The sequence below is a fragment of the Dendrobates tinctorius genome, unplaced genomic scaffold, assembly GCF_039654945.1.
Source record: "Dendrobates tinctorius isolate UK_male_01 unplaced genomic scaffold, ASM3965494v1 ptg000093l, whole genome shotgun sequence".
Taxonomy (NCBI): domain Eukaryota; kingdom Metazoa; phylum Chordata; class Amphibia; order Anura; family Dendrobatidae; genus Dendrobates; species Dendrobates tinctorius.
Window position 1 is genome coordinate 12,556,015 of NW_027361761.1, and position 23,431 is coordinate 12,579,445.

The window sequence follows — 23,431 nt, forward strand, 5'->3', positions numbered from 1 at the left end:
AGAGAACGAAGAGGTTCGGGTCGATACGCCAACTATTGGTGGCCTCTAGGTATTCTATAACTGCGCGCCTCACGTCTAGCGAGTGGAGCCGCCGCTCCTTCTCATTTCGGGGATTATCACAGAAAGAGGGTAACACTACCTCCTGGTTCAGGTTTCTTGTGGAGGCTACCTTCGGGGTAAATGCCGGGTCTAACCTAAGGATTATACTATCCTCTCTTATCTGGAGGTATGGATCCTTAGTGGATAGGGCCTGGATCTCCCCTATTCTTTTGGCCGTGGTAATGGCTACTAGAAAGGCCGTTTTACGAGTGAGAGCACGGATGGGTATCTTCTCACTAAGGGCGAAAGTGTCCGAGCAGAGGAACCGAAGTACCAGGCCCAGGTCCCATGGTGGGGTGAGCTGCCTAATCGTGGGACGCAGGCGTTGTGTGGCTTTTATAAACCTTATCACCCAGGGATGTGCAGCTAACTGATAATCAAAGAAGGCGCTCAAAGCTGAAACCTGGACTTTTAGAGTGCTGGGCTTGAGGCCTTTATTAAAGCCTGCCTGCAGGAACCCTAGTATGTTAGGGAGATCCGGGGTACCTGCCACGAGCTCGGACCTGCCACCCTCCAGACAGAATCTTCTCCATATCTTCCGATAGATTGCCGACGTCACCGGCTTCCTGCTGGCCTGTAGGGTGGATATGACCTGCTCCGACAATCCTTTTGCCTTCAGGATGTCCCTCTCAGGATCCAAGCCGATAGATGGAGTCTTGCTGGGTCCGGGTGGTGGATCGGGCCCTGGTGGATGATGTCCTTCCACAAGGGCAGCTCGACTGGATCTTCTACTGCCATGGCTCCCAGAAGGGAAAACCAGCTTCTCCTCGGCCAGTATGGCACTATCAATATCACTCTTGCGTGGTCCTCGCGTATCTTTCTGAGCACTGCCGGTATGAGGGCCAGTGGTGGGAACGCATAAGAGAGGGATTCTCCCCAAGTCTGACTCAGGGCGTCTACGCCCTCTGGATGGTCCATCGGATTTAAGGAGTAGAATCTGGGAACCTTCGCGTTCTTGCGGCTTGCGAAGAGATCTATACTGGGGTTCCCCCAGCGCTGACAAAGCTGGTTGAAGATCTCTATGTTCAGTTCCCACTCTGTCGGGTGGATCTGTTGTCTGCTCAGGTAGTCCGCCACTTCGTTTTGGGAACCTTCTAGATGTACCGCGGTCACGGATCGAACTGTCCGTTCTGCCCACGTGAATATCTTTTCCGCCAGTGCCTGAAGTGGTTGATGTCTGGTTCCTCCTTGGTGTTTCAGGAATGCCACTGTCGTCGTATTGTCGGATAAAATGCGGACATGACGACTCTTTAGTACCGACCGGTTTCTCCGCAACGCTTCCCAGACCGCGAAGAGTTCCTTGAAATTGGAGGATCTGGCCTTGATGCTTGCTGGCCACTTCCCCTGGAAGATCTTCCCTTCTATGTGGGCTCCCCATCCCCACGCACTTGCGTCTGTGGTGACTACTACGTATGGAGAGGTTGTCCAATGCACGCCCACCTGAAGATTCCTGGCCTGTAACCACCAGCGAAGGGACTCCTTTACTCGTCCTGAGAGTCTTAGGGGTTTGTCTAGCGACGCCTGACTCCTGTCCCACCTCGCGAGAATTTCTCTTTGTAACAACCGCGAGTGGAATTGGGCCCAACGGACACACTGGATGCAGGCTGTCATAAGGCCCAGGACCTCCATTGCTTCCCTTATGGAGCATTGACGCTTCAACAGACCTCTGGTTCTGGCCTGAATGGACTTCTGCTTCTGCTCGGGTAGCCAGGATATTCTGTCGGCTGAGTCTAGGAGGACTCCCAGGAATACCTTTCTGGTGTTTGGAGTGAGGTCCGACTTCTCCCAGTTGATCACCCAGCCCAGGAACTCCAACACAGTAGTTGTTCGGATCCTGTCTCGGATGAGCGCTTCCTTGGATCTTGCCACCAGTAAGAAGTCGTCCAGGTACGGCACAATCACAATACCCTGATCTCTCAGGTAGGCCACCACCTCTACCACCAGCTTTGTAAAGATCCTGGGAGCTGAGGCCAGCCCGAATGGAAGACCCTGAAACTGAAAATGGCAGGTCCGGGCTGGTGAACTGATCGCAAACCTTAGTAGGCTTTGGGATGAGGGATGAATAGGAACCTGATAATATGCCTTTTTTAGGTCTAGGGTGCACATAACTGCGTCCCTGTCTATCAGAGGAATTGCGGATCGGATTGACTCCATCCGGAACCTCCTGTATCTGACCCAAGCATTTAGTGGCTTCAGGTTTATGATGGTGCGGGCCTCTCCGGATTTTTTTGTAATTACAAACAGGGAAGAGTAGTGACCTTTCCCTCTTTCTGATGGTGAAACTGGTATTATGACCCCTGAGTCTAGCATGTCCTGAAGATCCGACCACATTGCGGAGTCCTCCTGGACGACAGTGGGGGCAATATATCTGTCGGGGGGAGGAGAATAGAGCTCTATCCTGTAACCCTCTCTGATGGTTCTGAGAACCCACTGATTGTTGGTGACTCGCGACCAGTTTGCTGCAAAGTGGCGAAGTCTCCCCCCAATGCCTATGGCGTCATTGTCTCCTCGACCTAGATGTCGATGCAAATGGGGGATCTCTGCTCTTCCCACTTTGGCTGAAGGAGCCTCTGTAGGAGCTTCTATTAGACCTCGCCCGGCCCCTAAACTCTGACTGTCCTCTGAAGAAGGAGCCTCTCCGAAAGGACTGGGACCGTCTGGGCTTTTCTTCCGGGAATCCCTTATTCTTATCAGACACCAGCTCAAGGATATTATCCAGGGCTGGACCAAACACCCTCAGACCCGAGAAAGGGATGGCACATAACTTGGCCTTAGAAGGGTTATCTCCCGACCAGGATCTAAGCCAGACTGCTCGCCGGGCCGCATTAGAGAGGGAGCTGTTTCTGGCCGCAAACCTAACTGATTCCGCCGACGTATCCGACAGGAACGCCGTGGCTGATTTCAAAAGAGGAAGAGATGCTAGAATCTCTGACCTCGGGGTCTTGTTGGTTAGGTTTTCCTCCAACTGCCCCAACCACAGGAACATAGACCTGGCCACCGAGGTGGCTGCTATGTTGGCTCTAATCAGGGCCGCCGACGTCTCCCATGTTCTTTTTAACAAAACGTCCGCCTTTCTATCCATTGGGTCTCGAAGACCGGACGAGTCCTCGGCTGGGATAGCCGATTTCTTTGTAACCTTGGCAACCGGGACGTCGATCTTAGGGACCTCTTCCCACGCCCGAGTTTCCTCGGGATCGAAGGGCAGTCTATTTTTAAAGTTTCGGGAGAGTGTCAACCGACGCTCTGCTTCCTTCCACTCCTCCTGGATCATTGCTTTGATGTGCTCGCTCACAGGGAACACCACCTGTTTGCGGGACACCAGTCCTCCAAACATTAAGTCCTGTCTGGACTGTGGCTTAGGGACTTCTTCCATCTGCATGGTATTTCTGACCGCGTGTACCAGCTCGTCCGTATCCTCCAGTCTGAACAGGTACTTTCTGTTCTGTTCCTGACTATCCCCCAGGATCTCGCCTTCTTCCTCCTGATCTGAGTTCCGGAAATCGGATTCCTCGCTAGGGCTCGCCTCTGATACTGGGACTGGTTCCCACCTCGGACGCTTGCGACCTGGCCCAGGGCTGGGGGATCGACGGGACGTAGAGGCCTGAATCTCTTCCCTTATCAGCGACCTCATTTCGGAAAGCAGAGATGGCTGTTCCTCGCCTATGACCCTGGAGGTACAGGGACCGCATAGGGTCTTGCTATAGGTGTCTGGCAGCTTTACTCTGCACACCGGACATCTGACTGATTTGGCGGTAGCTTTCGCCGGGTCCTTTCCCGAGGGGGACTCAGCCGGGGTTCCCTTTTCCTAATAATATAAGGGGCACCTCATCAGATCTGGGCTGTGGGGACGAGTGGGGAGGGTGGTCTGCGCTATGCGCACTTACCCCTCCACCAGATGCAGTGTTGCCTTCCATCCCCTGGCGTCCGATGCAGTCACACAGCCTGGAACCGCCTGTGACGACTCTGGAGAAGGCTTTGGTCCAGGAGCGCGCGCGCCCTGGATCTGAAACCGGCGTCTGACGTCACCGGATGTGACGCTGGTAAGCCGCGCCTCCACTTCCTGCCGGGCATCTGCGCGCGACCGCGCTCGGCGCGAGCCCTCCGGCTTCCACTGCCCAGCGCCAGCGTCGTTCTGCGGGCTCGGCCCGCCGCCCCGCTTCTGTCGGTGCCCGCATGGCCAGCCGCCTGCGGGGAGCCGACCCGTCCTGGAGCCGAGAGCCCCCCCACCGGGAGGAACGGCTCCCTCCAGGAGCGCCGTCCTGCTCCTGGCCTTTGGAACCGAGGGACTCCCCACCGGGAAGTTTCGGCTCCGGGACCTCTTGACAGGGGAAGGATTGGACCGGCCGCACGATCCCCTGGGTCCCTCCGGTAAGCTCTCGCGTGTCCCTCCGTGCAGGGACAGGAAAAACACTGAGGGAAAGGGGGTGGGACATGGCCTTTTAACCTCTCGTGTGCTTTCCTGTCCCTGTAAGGAGGAGGAGGACGTCCTCCATAGTGCTGTCAGGTGGACGTCCTGGAAATAAAAGCTGCTGGGCACGGTGTATTGTGGGACTGCCAATGCCATGAAGTTACGGAAGGTGTCAGTCTCCACCAGCCTAAATGAGAGCATTTCAAGGGACAGTAGATTTGCAATGCTAGCATTCAGAGCCTGTGCTCAGGGGTGGTTTGCTGAGTATGGGCGCCTTTTCTCCCATGCCTGTGCTACCGATGGCTGTAGACTGGCTCAGGAGTGTGAGGATGACAGGGAACGTGGTGCTGTGGGTGGAATGACACTGTGTCTCTGTACAACAGTGCCAGAGGTTCTTCCATGGCGATCCTGTGAGGGAGCCGAACCAGCTGTGTGTGAGCTGGTGGAAGAGGCTGCAACACGAGCTGAAGAGGTGGTAGGTGGCGCTGTAGGTTGGCCTAGGTCTTCAGTGTATCTTTGTAACTCCACCACGTGCTTGGTCCGCATATTTGTGGTATTGAGGTTGCTGATACTTTTCCCTCTTTTCACTTTCTGATTACAAAGCTTGCATTTGACAAAGCAAATGTCATCTGCAACTGTGTCAAGAAAGGACAAGGCACTGCATGTCTTGGAAGCGCCCGTTTTGGGTTTTGGAAGAGGCATGCTCCTAATGGGTGCCGAATTGGAGGCTACAGGCAACCGAGTCTGCCCCCTCCCTCTCCCTCCTTTTTTGGCCGTTCGGGGAATCTCTTCCTCAGAGCTGCTCCCACCACCTTCCCGTACCTCATGCCATGATGGGTCAAGGACCTTATCATCTACACTACCCTCTTCAAACGACTGCTTCTCCTGGGTAGTCTCAACAGCACAGTATACACCAGAAAGTGGCACCTGAGTCTCATCATCAGATGCGTACTGACTAGGTGTGTTGACCATAGGCACTGGCCCACCCGCCTCTTCAGATTACAAGAGACAAAGCTGTTGCGCATCACTGCATACTACCTCTTCTTCAAATTCTCGAATGCTGCTTGGCTGGCCCCCTCTTTCCAAGCCAACAGATTCAGAGAATAGAAGTAGAGATGGCTCCTGTCCAGGGCTCTCTGACTGCCTGGGCAATTTGGCAGGTGGTGAAGAGACAGATGGTTGCTCTTCAGTGCTGTGGACCGGAGAGGATCTGGAACTAATTGAAGTCGATGCGTTAGCTGCCATCCATCTGACAATGGCTTCAATTTGTTCGTCCCGCAGCAGTGGGGTACGGCGAGCTCCTACAAAGCTGCACATAAAGGACTGTTCCCTGGGAAAACTGGGGGATGCTGAGTCACTGGTGCCCGCAGCAGGCACAGAATCCCCACGTCCTCTCCCTGCAGAAACTCCATGCCCACGACCACGTGCATTACTCCCTGCCTTCTTCATCTTGGTAGACTGATAAAGATAGGCAGAAAAGTACTAAGGGATTAGTGTGCTTATTCCTGAACAACTGCTAACAGGTATAAGAAATACCAATTTTATAAAGTGTGGACTACACTTTAATCTGAGCTAATGTGGCCTACACAACTGTAAAGTGGAGTGTTTGGTGAACTTTATTAACTTTTTTTTTTCACAAAAAGACACTTGATGTGCCCAAAGATGTAAAACCGATAGTTCACAAACTTTTTGTAGCTATTACAATGCAGGAAGGTAACCTACAATGCAATAGATGAGGCTCCAAAAAATAGGCTAATACTAATCTGGCTGGGGCTGCAGGGCACAAGCCAGGAGAAAGGCTCCTCTATCTACTCCTATATAGTGTTTGCAAATATTCTAGCTGGACACAGATGGGACCACACTAATAGGAGAAATCTGGAAAAATGAGCAGCACTAATGCAAAAAAGGACAATGTATGAGGCAGTGACGCACGCTGAGCGGACTACAAACGGAGGTGGCTGGCTGCAGAACACACTACAGCGTGAGCTGCACTCACACAGAGACCTCGCAGACAGCCGTGAACAGTGCTGCAAGGCAAAAGAAAGCTACAGTGGTTGATAAAGTAGCCTGGGTAAAGCACAATATTATATAGCAAATCGCTAGGTCACACTGTCTCTCAGAACAGCAGCGTCCTATCCCTAATTGAATTCACAGCAGAGTGAACCCAAAATGGCGGCGGCGGCGGCTTTTATAGTGCATCATGACATCATTTCAGCAGCCAATCACAGCCATGCCAGTAGTTACATGCCTAACATGCTCTAACAGGATGTGCCCACACTTCTTAGGATCCTCATTGGCTGAATAAAATCAAACTGGCTCATTGCATTATGGGAACATCCGATTCCGGTATTCGATATACTAAAAGTATCGGAACTCAGTATCAGAATTCCGATACCGCGAATATCGGCCGATATCCGATATTGCGGAATGCTCAACACTAACCATTTATAACCATCCTCTGCTTTCTATCACTAAGCCAGTTACTTACCCGTTTACACACATTTTCCCACAGACCCAACATTCTCATTTTGTGTACCAACCTCTGGTGTGGCATGGTATCAAACACTTTTGAAAAATCAAGATATACCACATTCAATGACTCACCTTGGTCCAGTCTATAGCTTACCTCTTCATAAAAGCTGATTAGATTGGTTTGACAGGATCGATTCCTCATAAACCCATGCCGATATGGATTATGTCAGTAAGTGGACCTTGCAGATGTGGTTCAATATACAGCTGTGTCTTTCCGTACTTTTCTTCTTGGCTCCACACACACAAGTGATATGTAGAGATGACTAGTTTTTAAAAGAAAATTTGAATTACCGATATTATGTTGGGAGATGTTTACAATTGTTCTGTCTACATGTGACCACCCAAACATTATTTTGGAAATGTTGTTCTTTGGGAATTTCTTTGTAATATGTAGAGATAATAAATTTGATTTGTATTATGTGAAGTTTACCTTTTTAAGGAAATTCACTGAAATCTACACCAGTGACAGGACTCTCACGATGCATGGTTTGCTTACTTACAGAACATGGACCTGATCACTGTTCTTCTGACTTTAGCTGTTGTCCTGTTTTTGGGCTTTGTCTTTAACAAAAACAAAACCCGTTACAGCAATTTTCCCCCTGGACCAACCCCTCTACCAGTCATTGGAAATGCGCTGTCCCTGGACCTCGCAAAGCCTCATAGAAGTTTTTTGGAGGTAAGATAGAATGATTCTACAGCAAGAAAACATAATTTCTACAGATGATGGCTTCCATAGGAATCATAATCTAGGATGGGATTTTGGCACTGATCTCATTCCATCACTGGATTCCAGCACAGGGGTTAGAGGCCATGATTTGTCATTTGTAGACCAAGGCAGACACATCATTCCGATCACTTTCGAGGGGTGCAGAGAAAGGGGTACCAATCCCAATAATATATCGAAGAAAAATCCGGCACTTCCTTTGCAGGAGAAAAAAATTAATTCTTTATTCACAAAGTAGGAATCCACAAGGTTTATAACAATGTAACATTTCAGTCTCAAACTGGACTGAAGCAATCTGTCATGGCACAGCACCCTTTTTCCTGTAGCGGATCACCCGCACTTCTATCCGGTGCCAGTGTCACAGGTAACCTGGTTACTACATATCTATGTGCCATGACAGGTGGCTTCACCTTTTCTCTAAACGATGGGACACACTGTGCTTTGAAGGTTTATTAGGTCTGCAAAAGGTCCAGATTGAGACCGAAACGTTACATTTTTATAAACCTTGTGGATTCCTACTTTGTGAATAAAGAATTATTTTTTCCCCTGCAAAGGGAGTGCCGTATTTTTCTTCTATGATTTGTCATTGGCGCAGTTTTTTATGTCTCTTTTATTCTATTTTTGTCTTCTGGTGTTTACTGGTGTTTTTAGCGCAAATAGTTTGTGGATTTGGTGCAGTCAAAACTAGATTTTTTTCCTGATGCTTATTATTTTTGTGATGTTCTGACTTTTGGGTTTTAGTGCAGAAAATGAAACCATGGGGGTGAAGATAACCACACCATGATGGTGAAGATAACCACACCATGGGGGTGAAGTTGCACCAAAATGTTTTTGCTAATTAATGAAAAGTCATCATTGATGAATCAGGCAAAAACATCTGGAATCTCTAGACTCTGCCCACTAAGGGTCCCGTTACATTTAGCGATGCACCAGCGATCCCGACAACGATATGACCCGGTCAGGATCGCTGGTGCATCGCTAAATGGTCGCTAGTGAGCTGCCAAACAGGTAGATCTCACTAGCAATGCAGCGGCGGTCGCTACTTACTTGTCAGACGCGGAGATGAAGACATCCTCCCGCCCACGTCCACGCATCGCTCATCGGCGCCAGCAGGAAGCCCCCCGCCGAGAAACGGCCCAGGACGTTCTCGCGCGATCAGCGATAGCCAGCGGGGGAGCCAGTCGGAGGTAAGTATCACATATAGCGATATTGCTAGCAATATCGCTATATGTGATACTTACCTTTTGTGCTGCGTCACAAAATTGGTGACGCTTTAGCGATATTGCTAGCGATATTGCTATGTGTGAAGCCCCCTTTAGAGTAAAAATAGAAAAACAGATGAACACACATAAAATAGACTTAAAAAAGGTAAAAAATAGAATAATGATGTGGGTGCAAAATACAAAACTAGACAAAAAAAAAGTGCAAAGGCAATGATGATTCGGGGACAGAGTTTTCTGACAATATTAGGTCTAATGAATGATCTCATTCTTTTTTTCATAGCTGTCAAAGATGTACGGCACAGTCTTCAGCGTGCAGATCGGCTTTAGTAAGATGGTGGTCCTGTGTGGTTATGAAACCATCAAAGATGCTCTAGTCAACCACGCGGATGAATTCTCTGACCGACCAAAAATTGAACTGTTCGCTAGAACGACAAAAGATCACGGTAACTGTTGTATATTCTTCATAATAATATATATTTTGTATTCTTTATAACATTTTTGACGCCATCTCAATTTTGTGGCCAATAAAATGGTTTATCCTGGACTGGACTGATCAGGTATCCATCAATTTTAAATCAATGGGGGTCCATCTTTGGTCACCCCCAATGATCAGCTGTTCTGGATTCTCACTGCAGCTGGACATACAAAGAATACAGAACTGGGAGAGTGCAGCTCCATAGTGACCATTCTAGGGGACTGAAGCTAAGCTCTAATTTTAATGAATGAGAGGTGAGCTGCATACCCCAATAATATAAAGTGTAAGGTAGTGCTGCAGTTATTCCATGTCTTCACACACAAGATAGATCTGGTAGATAGGGATAGACCTGTCAATCAATTGCTGATTGGCGGATAGGAGCTAGGAAGGGGGGCAACTGGATTATCTCTGTTTTTCCTTATTGTCCCCACCTCTTCAAACTGTTGTCTAATAGCAATGATTCAGCCAGGCTCTGATTAAGGCTGGAGTCACACAATTGTATGGCATCCAATGTGATAGGATCGGATGCGAGAGTTAATGACCCTCGGCTCCTGCTCTGCTGCAAGCGTGAACCGAGTATCAGTGATCTGTGCTCCGATCCTCTCGGAAGACAGGATTGAAGCACAGCTGTGGAGAAGACAGAGAAAGTAATTTCTCTATCTCCCCAGCTGCCGCCGTCGGCTTTAAACGCACAGTACTTGGGCGATATCTGAGTGCAATGTGATGTCTCCCGCGCGCCCATAGACTTGTATGGGTGCGGGTGAGCCGAGTCTCGCTGCCAAATTGGCATGAGAAAATAATCACAGATCTGAGCTGACCCATAGTATAACACTGGGCCGAGTGCTGTAGAATATGTTATCACGTAGCACTCGGCTCTCTTAATAGTAGGGCGACTCCGGATTTAGGCTGACCATGGGTTTACTGACATATTTCCTTTGAAAAATATATAAGTCAAAAACAGGATGGTATAAAGAAAAAAAAAATACAGGCTCACCTTTCAATCCCCACATGCTCCTCGCCTAGTGCTGCTAGGAGTTTTCAGCACACCCTGCTACTGTCATACAATTTTCTATCTATCTATCTATCTATCTATCTATCTATCTATCGATCATGCTTTGTACAGCTCACACTGCTCTCTCTCGCTTTTTTCAGGCGTTATCTTTGCTAATGGAGAGAACTGGAAAGTGATGAGAAGGTTTACTCTTTCCACATTACGAGATTATGGAATGGGGAAGAGGGGCATAGAGCACAAGATCATGGACGAAGCAAGTAGTTTAGTTCAGACATTTAAAGCGTTTGAAGGTAAGAATCTAAGAGCCGTGCTCGAGCTTATGTGATCCTTATCAGTAGTGCAACCTTCCCAATGTGTAAAATGGTGGTGTCCATTATAGGTGAATTTGGGGAGTTTGCCTGAATGTCTCTAAAAGCAGAATTCAGAAGAACCTCTGATGGGGCCACAGAGTGCAATGACACCAAGGAGTTCAAGTGAAAACCATTTGTCTTTTTCTGACAGTGTTGAACATATCAGAATCAGCACAGGAACGTAGCAGACATTAAAATGATGGACACTTCCAGAAAAAAGAGAAACACACGGAGTTTGTGTCATTGCAGTCTTTGAGTTCATCTCAATTTCAATTTTAGAGCAAAACGCACTGAAAAAATGAACAATGTTTTGCATTTCCTTCAATTTCCGATGTGTCAAAACAAGACCAGGAATCGGAGACCGGGTGGAACTTTGTAAGGGCGGCAGACCATCGGCGAGTTACCTGTTAATATTTGTGCAAGCGTTCTAATTATCAGCTTCTTAGATAATTTTATAACTCGTACTCACACCACCAGGTGTCCGCAGATAGTTTAACTCCACCGACAATGCAACTGTAGAACGACCAGGAGAAACAATGCTGTTTTCTTCCAAAGTCTTGCATTAGTTACAATGAACAGTAGATAAAAGGAGTAATCTGTACAGGGGAGTACACACGTGTCTTGAGTAATGGCTGCTGTAGGCTAAACTGAAGATGGGAGGAGCTACCTAACAGAGCCCAACTACAGGAGGGACATAGGGACAATTTTCACACAGTCTAATTCTACCTAGCAACAGCAGGGAATTTGCTGATTGGAGAAAAAACTCAATACAGAGAATATATATATTACAGGTTGTTCCCATTGGTGGAACACAACAGTACTCATCTGGACAACCCCTTTATTAAATAAAACCATTGTTTCAATTGAGAAGTAGAAATGTGCAGTTCTTTTCCCTTGTTAACTGTAAGTTTTGATTTCTTTTTATTCCCTTTTCTGTTTGTTTTAGGAAAACCCTTCGATAACCTGAATATAATCAACACTGCGGTGGCCAATATAATTGTATCCACGGTCATTGGTGTTCGATTTGACTATGAAGATCCCACTATAACGAAGCTCGTCAGTCTAATTAATGAAAATATCAGACTATCTGGAAGTCCATTGCTCAGGGTGAGTGATTCTTATGGTGACTAACCACATTCCCTGCTAATGACCAGGCACAGTATTAATTTATGCTTTCACTTGACCTAATGAATTTTATATTTCTGATGTTTTTGTAAGATTGTTTTTTTAAGTGTTATCAATAAAAGTGTTAGTTGAGAGCAGGTAACAGAAAGTAAATTTTGTAAAATTTGCCAGTGTAACATGATGTACTGAATTTAATTTAAGGTGTTTGTTTCAACTAAGGTTTCAGTATGTACATGTATTTATATATACAGTTTATATTTCTATATCTTCCATATAATCGTCTGTTAATTCTAGTATACGGAGTCCAGTGGGTGGTCCTATATAGTGATTGTTGGCCATCTTTGGATATGCACAGCTTGAGAAAGGCCTGCATGATGAAATAGTGATATTTTGTATATCTATGTTCTACGTGGTATACATCATATCTATTCAGAAGATAATATGATTACCCACTGGACTCAAATGAAGAACGAAAAGAGGTGTAACATAACTAAAGGGAACCTATCATGTCCCCAAACACTATTAACCTGCAAATATAGGGTAAATCTGCAGACTAATAGCATTACATTGCTGTCTGGCCCCTGTATTGAAAGGGAAGCTACTGGGAGAAAATTAACTTTTTTCCAACTGGAAGCCACCGGTTTTCAGTCATAGAGGCGTGCTCGAAACTATTGTAGTCACCACTCAGAAGCTTTCATCACAGCAAGTACTTTGGTTGACAGTTTGCTCGTTAGCATAATTGTGCAGAGTGAACTGTGAATCAAAGTGCAAGAGAGGGCTTACAGCCACTGTTCACATACTATAGTGATCAGTGCTGTGAGCAATGACTGAAGCCCCTCTGGCACGCCTCTCTAACTGAAAGCTGGCGGCTCCCAGTAGGCATTCATTTTCTCCTGTTAGCCACGCTTTCTGTAATGCCAGTGTAATTATTATAATGGATGACTCAGGAGTCTGATTGCGTGGAACAAGACAACTACAGGACACAGTTTAAAGGTGGTAAAGTCTATATTATATCACGCGGTGTTTCAAACAGGTGCTGGAAAAACATCAGAGTCTATAAACACACAGTGTAGATATGGAATGCAATATAGCAAAATCTGTAGATAGCCCCAGAGGAAAATTTAATCAACAGAGCAGTCTATGTAGCACAATTACACTTGATGATTGGTGGCCATCCTTGGATATACACAGCTTGAGAAAGGCCTGTATGATGAAATAGTGATATTTTGTACATCTATGCTCTACGTGGTACACATGATATCTATTCAGAAGGTAATATGATTGCCCACTGGACTCAACTGAAGAACGAACAGAGGTGCAACATAACTTAAGTTAACCTATCATGTCCCCAAACATTATTAACCTGCAAATATAGGGTAAATCTGCAGGCTAATAGCATTACATTGCTGTCTGGCCGCTGTATTGAAAGGGCAGCTACTGGAAGAAAATTAACTTTATTTCACCTTGGAGCCACTGGCTTTCAGTCATAGAGGCGTCCCTGTTGTGAGTTCATTTTCCCCTTCACCACTCAGGCCCGATGAACTCCCTCTGCTGGTTAAGAAAGGTAGTGAGCCTGATTATCAAACATATGAGACTAATGATGATGACTGGCTGAGTGGAGTTACTGACTGGATATAAGGCCGTCGACGCCCTTCTGCCCTGCGGGTGATTTCTCTGTGGGATCCTTGGATACCAGTCTGAATTCCTGCTCTTCTAAAGCTAAGTTTTCTGTTCTGATTTTTGCATTTGTGCTTTGTCTTTGTTTTGCTGGATTTCTGCCATTCCCTGCTGGGGTGAGCTGAATTCCTTTAGCGCTGTCTTCAGAAAATACCAGAGTGCTGATTTAGTTTTTGAAGCCTAGCTGCTTCAGGGCCTTTTTCCATGTCAGCCGGTTGGCTTATGTCTTTCATAGGGTTTTTGCAGATTGCAGACAGCAACCGTCCTTTCCTGTCCCGTTTAGTTAGTTTGGGCCCCATTGTTTGCTCAGCCTATCTTTCACCGTCATTATATGTTGGGGGCTGCCTTTTACTTTGGGGTCTGCTCTGGGGCAGTTTAGATTTCCTTTTCTGTCTTTAGGCTATTTAGTTCTCCAGCTGTGATCGAGGGGTCTAGGGCACCGTAGGAACCCTCCACGGCTACTGCTAGTTGTGTTGATAGGTTCAGGGGTCTGCAATCTGATAGTTGCCAACTTCTCCGGTTTTCTGGACGTAGCTTCTATTTTTGTGTCTGCCTCCTACGGTTACTCGTTCATAACAGAATCACCCGCCATACCGCAGATCCTAGGGTACTCAGTAGCAGGAAAGAATTGTAAAAAAAAAAAAAAGTGTGTATATTTTTTCCTCTATATCTCTGAGGCCGTAGGGGGAATTTTTTTTTCTCTCAATGGAGATAAAGCAATTGTCTGATCGCGTGGAGCAGCTCGCTTCGGAAGTGCGGGGAATTTCCGCCTACCTTGCTCATTCACATGCTGCTGAACCAAAGATTCCCACACCTGATGTATTTTTTGGGGATCGGTCTAAATTTTTGAATTTCAAAAATAATTGTAAATTATTTTTTGCCTTGAAGCCTAACTCGTCAGGGAGCTCCGCGCAGCAGGTTAAAATTGTCATCTCTTTGCTGCGTGGCGATCCCCAGGATTGGGCGTTTTCTTTGAAACCTGATGATCCTATTCTGACTAATGTGAACGCATTTTTTCAAGCCTTGGGGTTGTTGTATGATGAACCTAATGCCATTGATCAGGCTGAAAAGACCCTGCTGGCATTGAACCAGGGTCAAGATTCTGCAGAATCGTACTGTCAAAAATTCCGAAAGTGGGCGGTACTTACTACCTGGAATGATAATGCCCTGGCTGCTCTCTTTCGGAACGGTTTGTCAGAAGCCGTAAAAGATACCATGGTGGGATTTCCTGTTCCCTCTGGTCTTGACGATTCTATGTCATTAGCCATTCAGATTGATCGGTGTTTGCGCGAACGCAAAACTGCACGAGAAGTGTTGCCACTTGTTGAACAAATGTCTGAGCCTATGCAATGTGATAGAGTTTTGTCCAGAGAGCAGCGTCAGGAGTTCAGAAGGCGTAATAAGTTGTGTTTTTTCTGTGGAGATGCCTCGCATATTATTTCTGTCTGTCCTAAACGAGAGAAACGCTTTGCACACACGTTTTCTGTTGGTGGTGTTCAACCTAAGTTTCTTCTGGCTATTACCCTGATCTGCTCCCTGTCCACATTTTCCGCCAAGGCTTTTGTGGATTCGGGAGCAGCTCGAAACCTAATGGACTTGGATTTTGCTAAACGTTGTGGATTTCCGATGACACCTCTGCGGACGCCTATCCCTTTGAGGGGGATTGATGCTACTCCTTTGGCAAAAAATAAACCTCAGTTTTGGACCCAGGTGGTAATGTGGGTCGCCCCAGACCATAAAGAAAATTGCAGATTTTTGGTGTTGCATAATCTGCATGATACCATTGTTCTGGGGTTTCCCTGGTTGCAAATTCATAATCCAGTTTTGGATTGGAAATCTGTGTCTGTGGTGAGTTGGGGTTGTCGGTGTGCCTTTAGTGAGGTTCCGGTGTTTTCCACGTCTCCTCAGTCGCATGATGTTCCTGATAATTTGGCGGACTTTTATGATGTATTTAGTGAGAATGAGTCTGCGTCTCTGCCTCCTCATAGGAGTTATGACTGTGCAATTGAACTGAGCCCGGGGTGTAAATTCCCCAAGGGTCGGCTCTTCAATTTATCTGTACCCGAGCACGAGGCTATGCGATCCTATATTAAGGAGGCATTGGAGAAGGGTCATATTAGACCATCCTCGTCACCCTTAGGTGCCGAGTTTTTTTTTGTAGCCAAAAAGGATGGATCATTAAGACCTTGTGTTGATTATCGTGCCCTCAACAAAATTACTGTTAAATATCAGTATCCGTTACCCATGATTTCGGATCTATTCTCTAGAGTTAAAGGTGCTTGCTGGTTTACCAAGCTTGATCTCAGGGGGCGTATAATCTTATTCGCATGAAGCATGGGGATGAATGGAAGACGGCGTTTAATACTCCAGAGGGACATTTTGAGTACCTGGTGATGCCTTTTGGGCTCACTAATGCCCCTTCTGTCTTCCAGTGCTTCATGAACGATATTTTCCGAGATTTTGTCGATAAATTTTTGATTATCTATCTGGATAATATTTTGATCTTCTCCAAGGATTGGGATTCTCATGTGGAACATATTCGGACTGTGTTCCGGATCTTGAGGGAGAATTCCCTGTATGTTAAAGGATCTAAATGCCTTTTTGGGGTACAGAGGATTTCTTTTTTGGGATTTATTTTGTCTCCGTCAACTATTGAAATGGACCCGGCCAAGGTACAGGCCATTTACGATTGGGTTCAGCCCACTTCTTTGAAGGCCCTTCAGAAGTTTTTGGGTTTTGCTAATTTTTATCGGAAATTTATAGCAAAATTTTCTAGTATTGCCAAGCCATTGACTGATTTGACTATGAAGGGTGCTGATGTGTTAAATTGGTCTCCAGAGGCTGTTTCTTCCTTTCAGGAGCTGAAGAGAAGATTCACCTCCGCCCCGGTTTTGCGGCAACCTGATGTCTCACTTCCGTTCCAGGTAGAGGTGGATGCTTCTGAGATTGGTGCAGGAGCTGTTTTGTCCCAAAAGGATCCTGTAACATCTAAAATGAATCCCTGTGCTTTCTTTTCCCGAAAGTTCTCTCCAACTGAACGTAACTATGATGTGGGGAATCGGGAACTGTTGGCCATGAAATGGGCATTTGAGGAGTGGAGACATTGGTTGGAGGGAGCTAAGCATCAAGTCGTGGTCCTCACTGACCACAAGAATTTGATTTACCTAGAGTCGGCTAAGCGCTTGAACCCTAGACTGGCTAGGTGGGCCTTGTTTTTTACACGTTTTGATTTTGTGGTTTCTTTTCTTCCTGGAACTAAGAATGTCAAGGCAAACGCCCTCTCTAGGAGCTTCTTTGCTGATTCTCCTGTGGTGACCAAACCTGCTACCATCTTAGGCGAAGGTGTAGTTCTTTCTGCCATCTCGCCCGATTTGAGACGTGCTCTGGAGGAGTTCCAGGAGGACAAACCTGAGCGTTGTCCCAGTGGAAAGTTGTATGTTCCTGACCAGTGGATGAAGAGAGTGATGTCTGAAGTTCATTGCTCTGCTTTGGCTGGTCATCCAGGTATTTTTGGTACTAGAGATCTGGTGAGTCGGTCATTTTGGTGGCCCTCCTTGTCTCGTGATGTCAGGAATTTTGTGCAGTCCTGTGGGACTTGCTCCCGGTCTAAATCGTGTTCTCGCTCTAGTGGGTTGTTGATGCCTTTGCCTGTCCCCAAGAGGCCATGGACCCATATTTCAATGGATTTTGTCTCTGATATGCCTGTCTCTCAGAGAATGACTGTTATTTGGGTGATTTGTGATAGATTCTCTAAGATGGTCCATCTTGTACCACTCCCTAAGTTGCCATCTTCCTCTGAGTTGGTGCCATTGTTATTGCAACAGGTGGTTAGCTTGACGGGATTCCTGAGAACATTGTATCTGACAGAGGAGTTCAGTTTGTGTCTAGATTTTGGAGAACTTTCTGTTCCAAGCTGGGAATTCAGTTGTCCTTCTCCTCTGCTTTTCACCCTCAGACCAATGGGCAGACAGAGAGAACAAACCAGACCTTGGAGTCATATTTGAGATGTTTTATTTCCGCTGATCAGGATGATTGGGTTTCATTTTTGCCCTTGGCCGAATTTGCTTTAAATAATAGAGCTAGTTCTGCCACTTTGATGTCACTTTTTTTTGTAACTTTGGGTTTCATCCTTGATTTTCTTCAGGGCAGGTGGAGCCCTCTGCCTGCCCAGGTGTTGACACTGTGGTGGAGAGAATGCACCAGATCTGGGACCAAGTGGTGGATAAGTTATCCCTCTCCCAGGAAAAGGCCCAGCGGTTTTCCAACCGACATAGGACCATGGGTCCCCAGTTTAAGGTTGGTGATATGGTGTGGTTATCGTCAAAAAATATTGCTATGAAGGTGGCTTCTCCTAAGTTTAAGCCTAGATTTATTGGACCTTACAAGATTTTGGAGATTATTAATCCGGTCTCTTTTCGTTTGGCTCTTCCTGTCACATTTAAAATCCATAATGTGTTCCATAAGTCTTTGTTGAAGAGGTTTGTTGAGTCTGTTGTTCCGGGGGTGGCACCTCCAGACCCTGTATTGGTGGAAGGTAACATGGAATATGAGGTAGAGAAAATACTGGATTCCCGTCTGGCTAGACGGAGACTCCAGTATTTGGTTAAGTGGAAGGGTTATGGTCAGGAGGATAATTCCTGGGTCTCTGCCTCTGATAATCATGCCAAAAGATTGGTGCGTGCCTTTCATCGGGCTCACCCTGATCGCCCTGGTGGCTTGGTTGAGGGTTCGGTGACCCCTCCTCAAGGGGGAGGTACTGTTGTGAGTTCATTTTCTCCTTCACCACTCAGGCCCGATGAACTCCCTCTGCTGGTTAAGAAAGGTAGTGAGTCTGATTATCAAACATCTGAGACTAATGATGATGACTGGCTGAGTGGAGTTACTGACTGGATATAAGGCCGTCGACGCCCTTCTGCCCTGCGGGTGATTTCTCTGTGGGATCCTTGGATACCAGTCTGAATTCCTGCTCTTCTAAAGCTAAGTTTTCTGCTCTGCTTTTTGCATTTGTGCTTTGTCTTTGTTTTGCTGGATTTCTGCCATTCCCTGCTGGGGTGAGCTGAATTCCTTTAGCGCTGTCTTCAGAAAATACCAGAGTGCTGATTTAGTTTTTGAAGCCTAGCTGCTTCAGGGCCTTTTTCCATATCAGCCGGTTGGCTTATGTCTTTCATAGGGTTTTTGCAGATTGCAGACAGCAACCGTCCTTTTACTGTCCTGTTTAGTTAGTTTGGGCCCCATTGTTTGCTCAGCCTATCTTTCTATCTGTGTGAGTGTTTTTTCATCTTGCTTCACCGTCATTATATGTTGGGGGCTGCCTTTTACTTTGGGGTCTGCTCTGGGGCAGTTTAGATTTCCTTTTCTGTCTTTAGGCTATTTAGTTCTCCGGCTGTGATCAAGGGATCTAGGGCACCGTAGGAACCCCCCACGGCTACTGCTAGTTGTGTTGATAGGTTCAGGGGTCTGCAATCTGATAGTTGCCAACTTCTCCGGTTTTCTGGACGTAGCTTCTATTTTTGTGTCTGCCTCCTACGGTTACTCGTTCATAACACGTGCCCAAAGCCATTTCAGTCACCACTCAGCAGCTATAAGCACATCAAGTACTTTCATTGACAGTTTGCTAGCCAGCAGAGTGAACTGTCAGACAAAGTGCAAGAGAGGGGGCTTACAGCCGCTGCTCATACAGTATAGTGATCAGTGCTTTGAGAAATGACTGAAACCACTCTGGCACGCTTCTACAACTGAGAGCTGGCGGCTACCAGTAGGCATTCATTTTCTCCTGTTAGCCATGCTTTCAGTAAAGCAGCCAGATGACTTTGCAATGCTATAAAAGGTTAATCTGCAATTAAATAGCAATTGGGGACATGAGAAGTTACCTTTAGTTACTGGTTCTACTGAATATTTTCAAAAAACTATAATAATTATACCATCTGCTCTGCTCTTTTTGCCAATATGACTGCATTTTTAACTCTAAAGACATCACTAGGTTCAGTAAATTTCTAAAAATTCAACATCTAATTACTACAATCACACATCACTACATGGCAATCTTTACAAATAACTGTTGTTTGGTATATTGAATAAATATATACTATACTTTACATCTGTCAAGCAGAGATGGTGCAAATTGATTCACAGGTCCTGGGCAAGTGGTCAAGTAAGCCCAGGAAACCACCTCTTACTTGATGGCATCAACAGTTTTTCATTCGATTAGCCAACCACATGTGTGACACACCTGAACTATGGTATTGTGCCATGCTGGTTAATTAAAGAAGAAGTGCATATGCCGTTAAGCAACAGGAGTTTTGCTGGGCTCCTGTCAGGCGGCCAGATGACTGATGTGGCCGCTGGACTCTTGTAGATCGATTCCCACCATCTCTACCATCTTTACTTTGCACTGTGAATATAGTCACAATTTTTCTTGCATATCCTCTATTTCTATTATGAATAGTTTATTTAGCTAAGTAATTTTTCTTTCCTTTTTTTAAAAAAAATTGTATTCTGTCATATTTAAATTGAATATAATGAAATTTCATGGAGTTCCATTTTTCTCATTTTCTTTAAAGCTGTACAATAGTTATCCATATCTGATTCATTGGATGCCCGGACCACACAAGAAAGTACTTGTGAACATGAGGGAGATGCATGACTTCATAAGAGCAACATTTACAAAACAGAAGAAGGAGCTGGATGTCAATGACCAGAGGAACCTGGTTGACGCCTACCTTGCCAAGCAACAAGAGGTAAAAACTAGATTTCATCAGCTATAACCGATACTTGACAAAATCAAAATGTCCTAACTTCTGCCACCGATTTACCACCTCTAGATGAAAAAGAGGTTGACTCATTTTGTGCCTTCACTGTCAGCCATATTTGCATCAATCCTCTATTAATTTGGGCTACCCCCGGAAGAGGCTAATTTTAAATTTTCATGGTCATATACACTATGCAGGGGGGGAGAGAGCCTGGAATTCAATATTGTTCTTTCTTTCCCTTTGATGCTCGTTATGCAAACACTTTGGTAGAATTCATCAATCTTCAAATTTCTTAAATTTAGAAAATTTTGCACCTTAAAGACTTTTGTCTATAGAGATCAAATGGGAGATTACATATTTCACTGCATAGGTGATTGGTATCTCAGTCTTTGTGACACACAGTCTGTGTTACCTTTTTAGGACTTTTTTGTCTAACTTTGGATTTACATTAAATAAAAATGTGTAGCTTTTTAATTTTCCTTACCCAGGTTGTGGAACACAGAGCCCTTGATTGCTACTCTTCTGTTAGCCTAAGAGTTTTTTTTAGTCCTAAGTGCCCACATTGCAGAAATGCTGCGGAAATGTCTGTAGCATTTCCGCAACTCCCCGCCGCAGGTAAAACGCATGCGGAATTCGCATGCATCTTCCCGCAAAACACAAAGCGTTTTGCAAGCCTTTTTAGCTTGTGCTTTTCCAAGCGATTTGAACGATCGCTTGAAAAAGTGATTGACAGGTTGGTCACACTAGTCAAGCATAGTGCTAGTCAAGATAGAATGCTAAAAATAATAAAAAAATAAAAAATAGGGATACACTTACCCTCTGTCGGCCTCTGGAGTCCTCCCGCCTCTTAGCGACGCTGCCAGAATCTTCCGTTCCCAGGGATGCCTTGCAACAATGACCTCTAATAACGTAGCATCACGCAAGACTGCTACGTCATCAGAGGTCATTCGCGCAATGCATCCCTGGGAATGGAAGATTCTGGCAGCGTCGCTGAGAGGCGGGAGGGACTCCGGGGGCTGACAGAAGGTGAGTGTATCCCAATTTTTTATTTTATTTCTATTTTTTACAGGCATATGGTACCCAGGGCATGGAGGAGAGTCTCCTCTCTCCAGACCCGGGGTACCATCCACACATGAAGGGCTCACTTTACGCATGGTGACAATAGCCACATGCATAAAGTGAGCGTTTCAATGCAATCCTATGGCAGCAGTATCGCCGTGATTCCGCAGAAACAATGGACATGCTGCGGATTCTACCGCTATGCAATTCCGCAACAGTAAAATCCGCAGCATGGGCACAGCAACTGCGGAATCCCATAGGATTGCATGGGGATGCATTTTATTAGCGTTTTTTAAGAGTCTCCGCTGCGGCAAAAATGCGGTGGAAATGCATAAAAAATGCAACGTGGGCACACAACCTTAATCTTCAAATTTATAAAATAAACAGAATAAAATTGCCTTTGGTGCTTCTCGGTCTTCAGGGTCTTCTGCTCTTCTCACAGTCTTGTACAAACTTTGTAGGGAGCAAACAGGGCAAATTCCTCTTGTCTGCATTTCATATTTAGGTCTCTGCTGTCTTAAAAAGGTAGAAATGAAGCTAAGGTTTTAGTATGCAAAGTTCGAAAGCAGACATTCAAGTTGGGGCGTGCTTCTGCTGCAGACAGTTGTTTAACAGCCAGCCTGATGCTAGGTTCATGAGAAGGGTGGACAGACCCTCTACAATCAAACATAACCTTTTTAAAAGTTCAATTTTATTTAAAGAATGTGCTATTTATGGTTGTTTTTATTTTAGGGAAAGTCAGAATATGCACAGTATTTCCACGATGAGAACTTAATTGCACTTGTGGAAAATCTTTTCACTGCTGGAATGGAAACCACTTCAACTACACTAAGATGGGGTCTCCTGCTCATGATGAAATATCCAGAAATTCAAAGTAAGAGCAAAAGGCAATACTTTGTAGTTTTAAAGTGGTCTCTATGGTTGTCGATGAAAGCCATCAATAGAGATGAGCGAATCTATGGATGTCCATATTCGGCTGGTTCGTGCAGACTTTTTTTTTTTCTTTTAAAGTCTGGTCCTTGGGGCGAACTTGACTCAAACTTGACCCCGGAACCTGAACCCCATACACAGGTGTTTTTCACAAAATTAGAGTATCATCAAAAACTTAATTTATTTCAGTCCTTCAATACAAAAATTGATACTCCTATAATTTATAGAGTCATTACACACAGAGTGATCTCTTTCAAGTGTTTATTTCTGTTAATGTTGATGATTATGGCTTACAGCCAATGAAAACCCAAAAGTCGTTCTCTCAGCAAATTATTGTTATTATTAACAAAAATCTCCTGGAAAGGCATCCTAAGCATTAAAAAAGGTCCCTTAGTCTGTTTACGCAGGCTCCACAATCATGGGGATGACTGCTGACTTGGCAGATGTCCAGAAGGCTGTCATTGACACACTCCACAAGGAGGGTAAACCAAAAAGATCATTGCTAAAGAAGCTGACTGTTCACAGAGTGCTGAGGAGGGGTATACATAATACATACAAGTACAGTAATCTTAAACAATACAAGTAATGACTGGTACAGGATGAGAGAGGACCCTGCCCGCGAGGGCACACAATCTACCAGGGATGGGTGAGGATACAGTAGGCGAGGGTAGAGCTGGTCGTGCAGCGGTTTGGTGGATCGGTGGTTATTGTAGTTTGTAGGCTTGTCGGAAGAGGTAGATCAGGTTCTTTTTGAAGGTTTCCATGGTAGACGAGAGTCTGATTTGTTGTGGTAGAGAATTCCAGAGTAGGGGGGATGCGCGGGAGAAATCTTGTTCGAATGACAGTGCACAGAAATGAACAGCGTCCTGGCCCTCTGTGAGGTTTAGTTTGCGGAGTCAGAGGAGTGAAGATTCTGTGGAGAAGAGAAGATACGGCCAGCATCATTGAAGACCTTACGAAAGGAATCAATAAAGGGCTGTAGGTTCAACATAAAAGTATACCCTCTCTACCATAGAGAATTGAGCCACACCAGAGCTTTGCCAGTGACATAAGACATAATGAAAGTCA

At 45.7% G+C, this 23,431-nt stretch overlaps 1 protein-coding gene across 1 annotated transcript in view; it reads left to right on the plus strand.

Moving 5' to 3' along the window:
- Positions 1-23,431, plus strand: part of LOC141098555 (cytochrome P450 2K1-like) — a 40,389-nt gene that overhangs the window by 10,378 nt on the left and 6,580 nt on the right. The window contains exons 2-7 of the mRNA XM_073586445.1: positions 7,542-7,715; positions 9,267-9,429; positions 10,614-10,763; positions 11,770-11,930; positions 20,186-20,362; positions 22,166-22,307. Of these exons, the coding sequence (XP_073442546.1) occupies positions 7,545-7,715; positions 9,267-9,429; positions 10,614-10,763; positions 11,770-11,930; positions 20,186-20,362; positions 22,166-22,307 (964 nt within the window). The 5' untranslated portion in view covers positions 7,542-7,544. The remainder of the gene's footprint in view (positions 1-7,541; positions 7,716-9,266; positions 9,430-10,613; positions 10,764-11,769; positions 11,931-20,185; positions 20,363-22,165; positions 22,308-23,431) is intronic.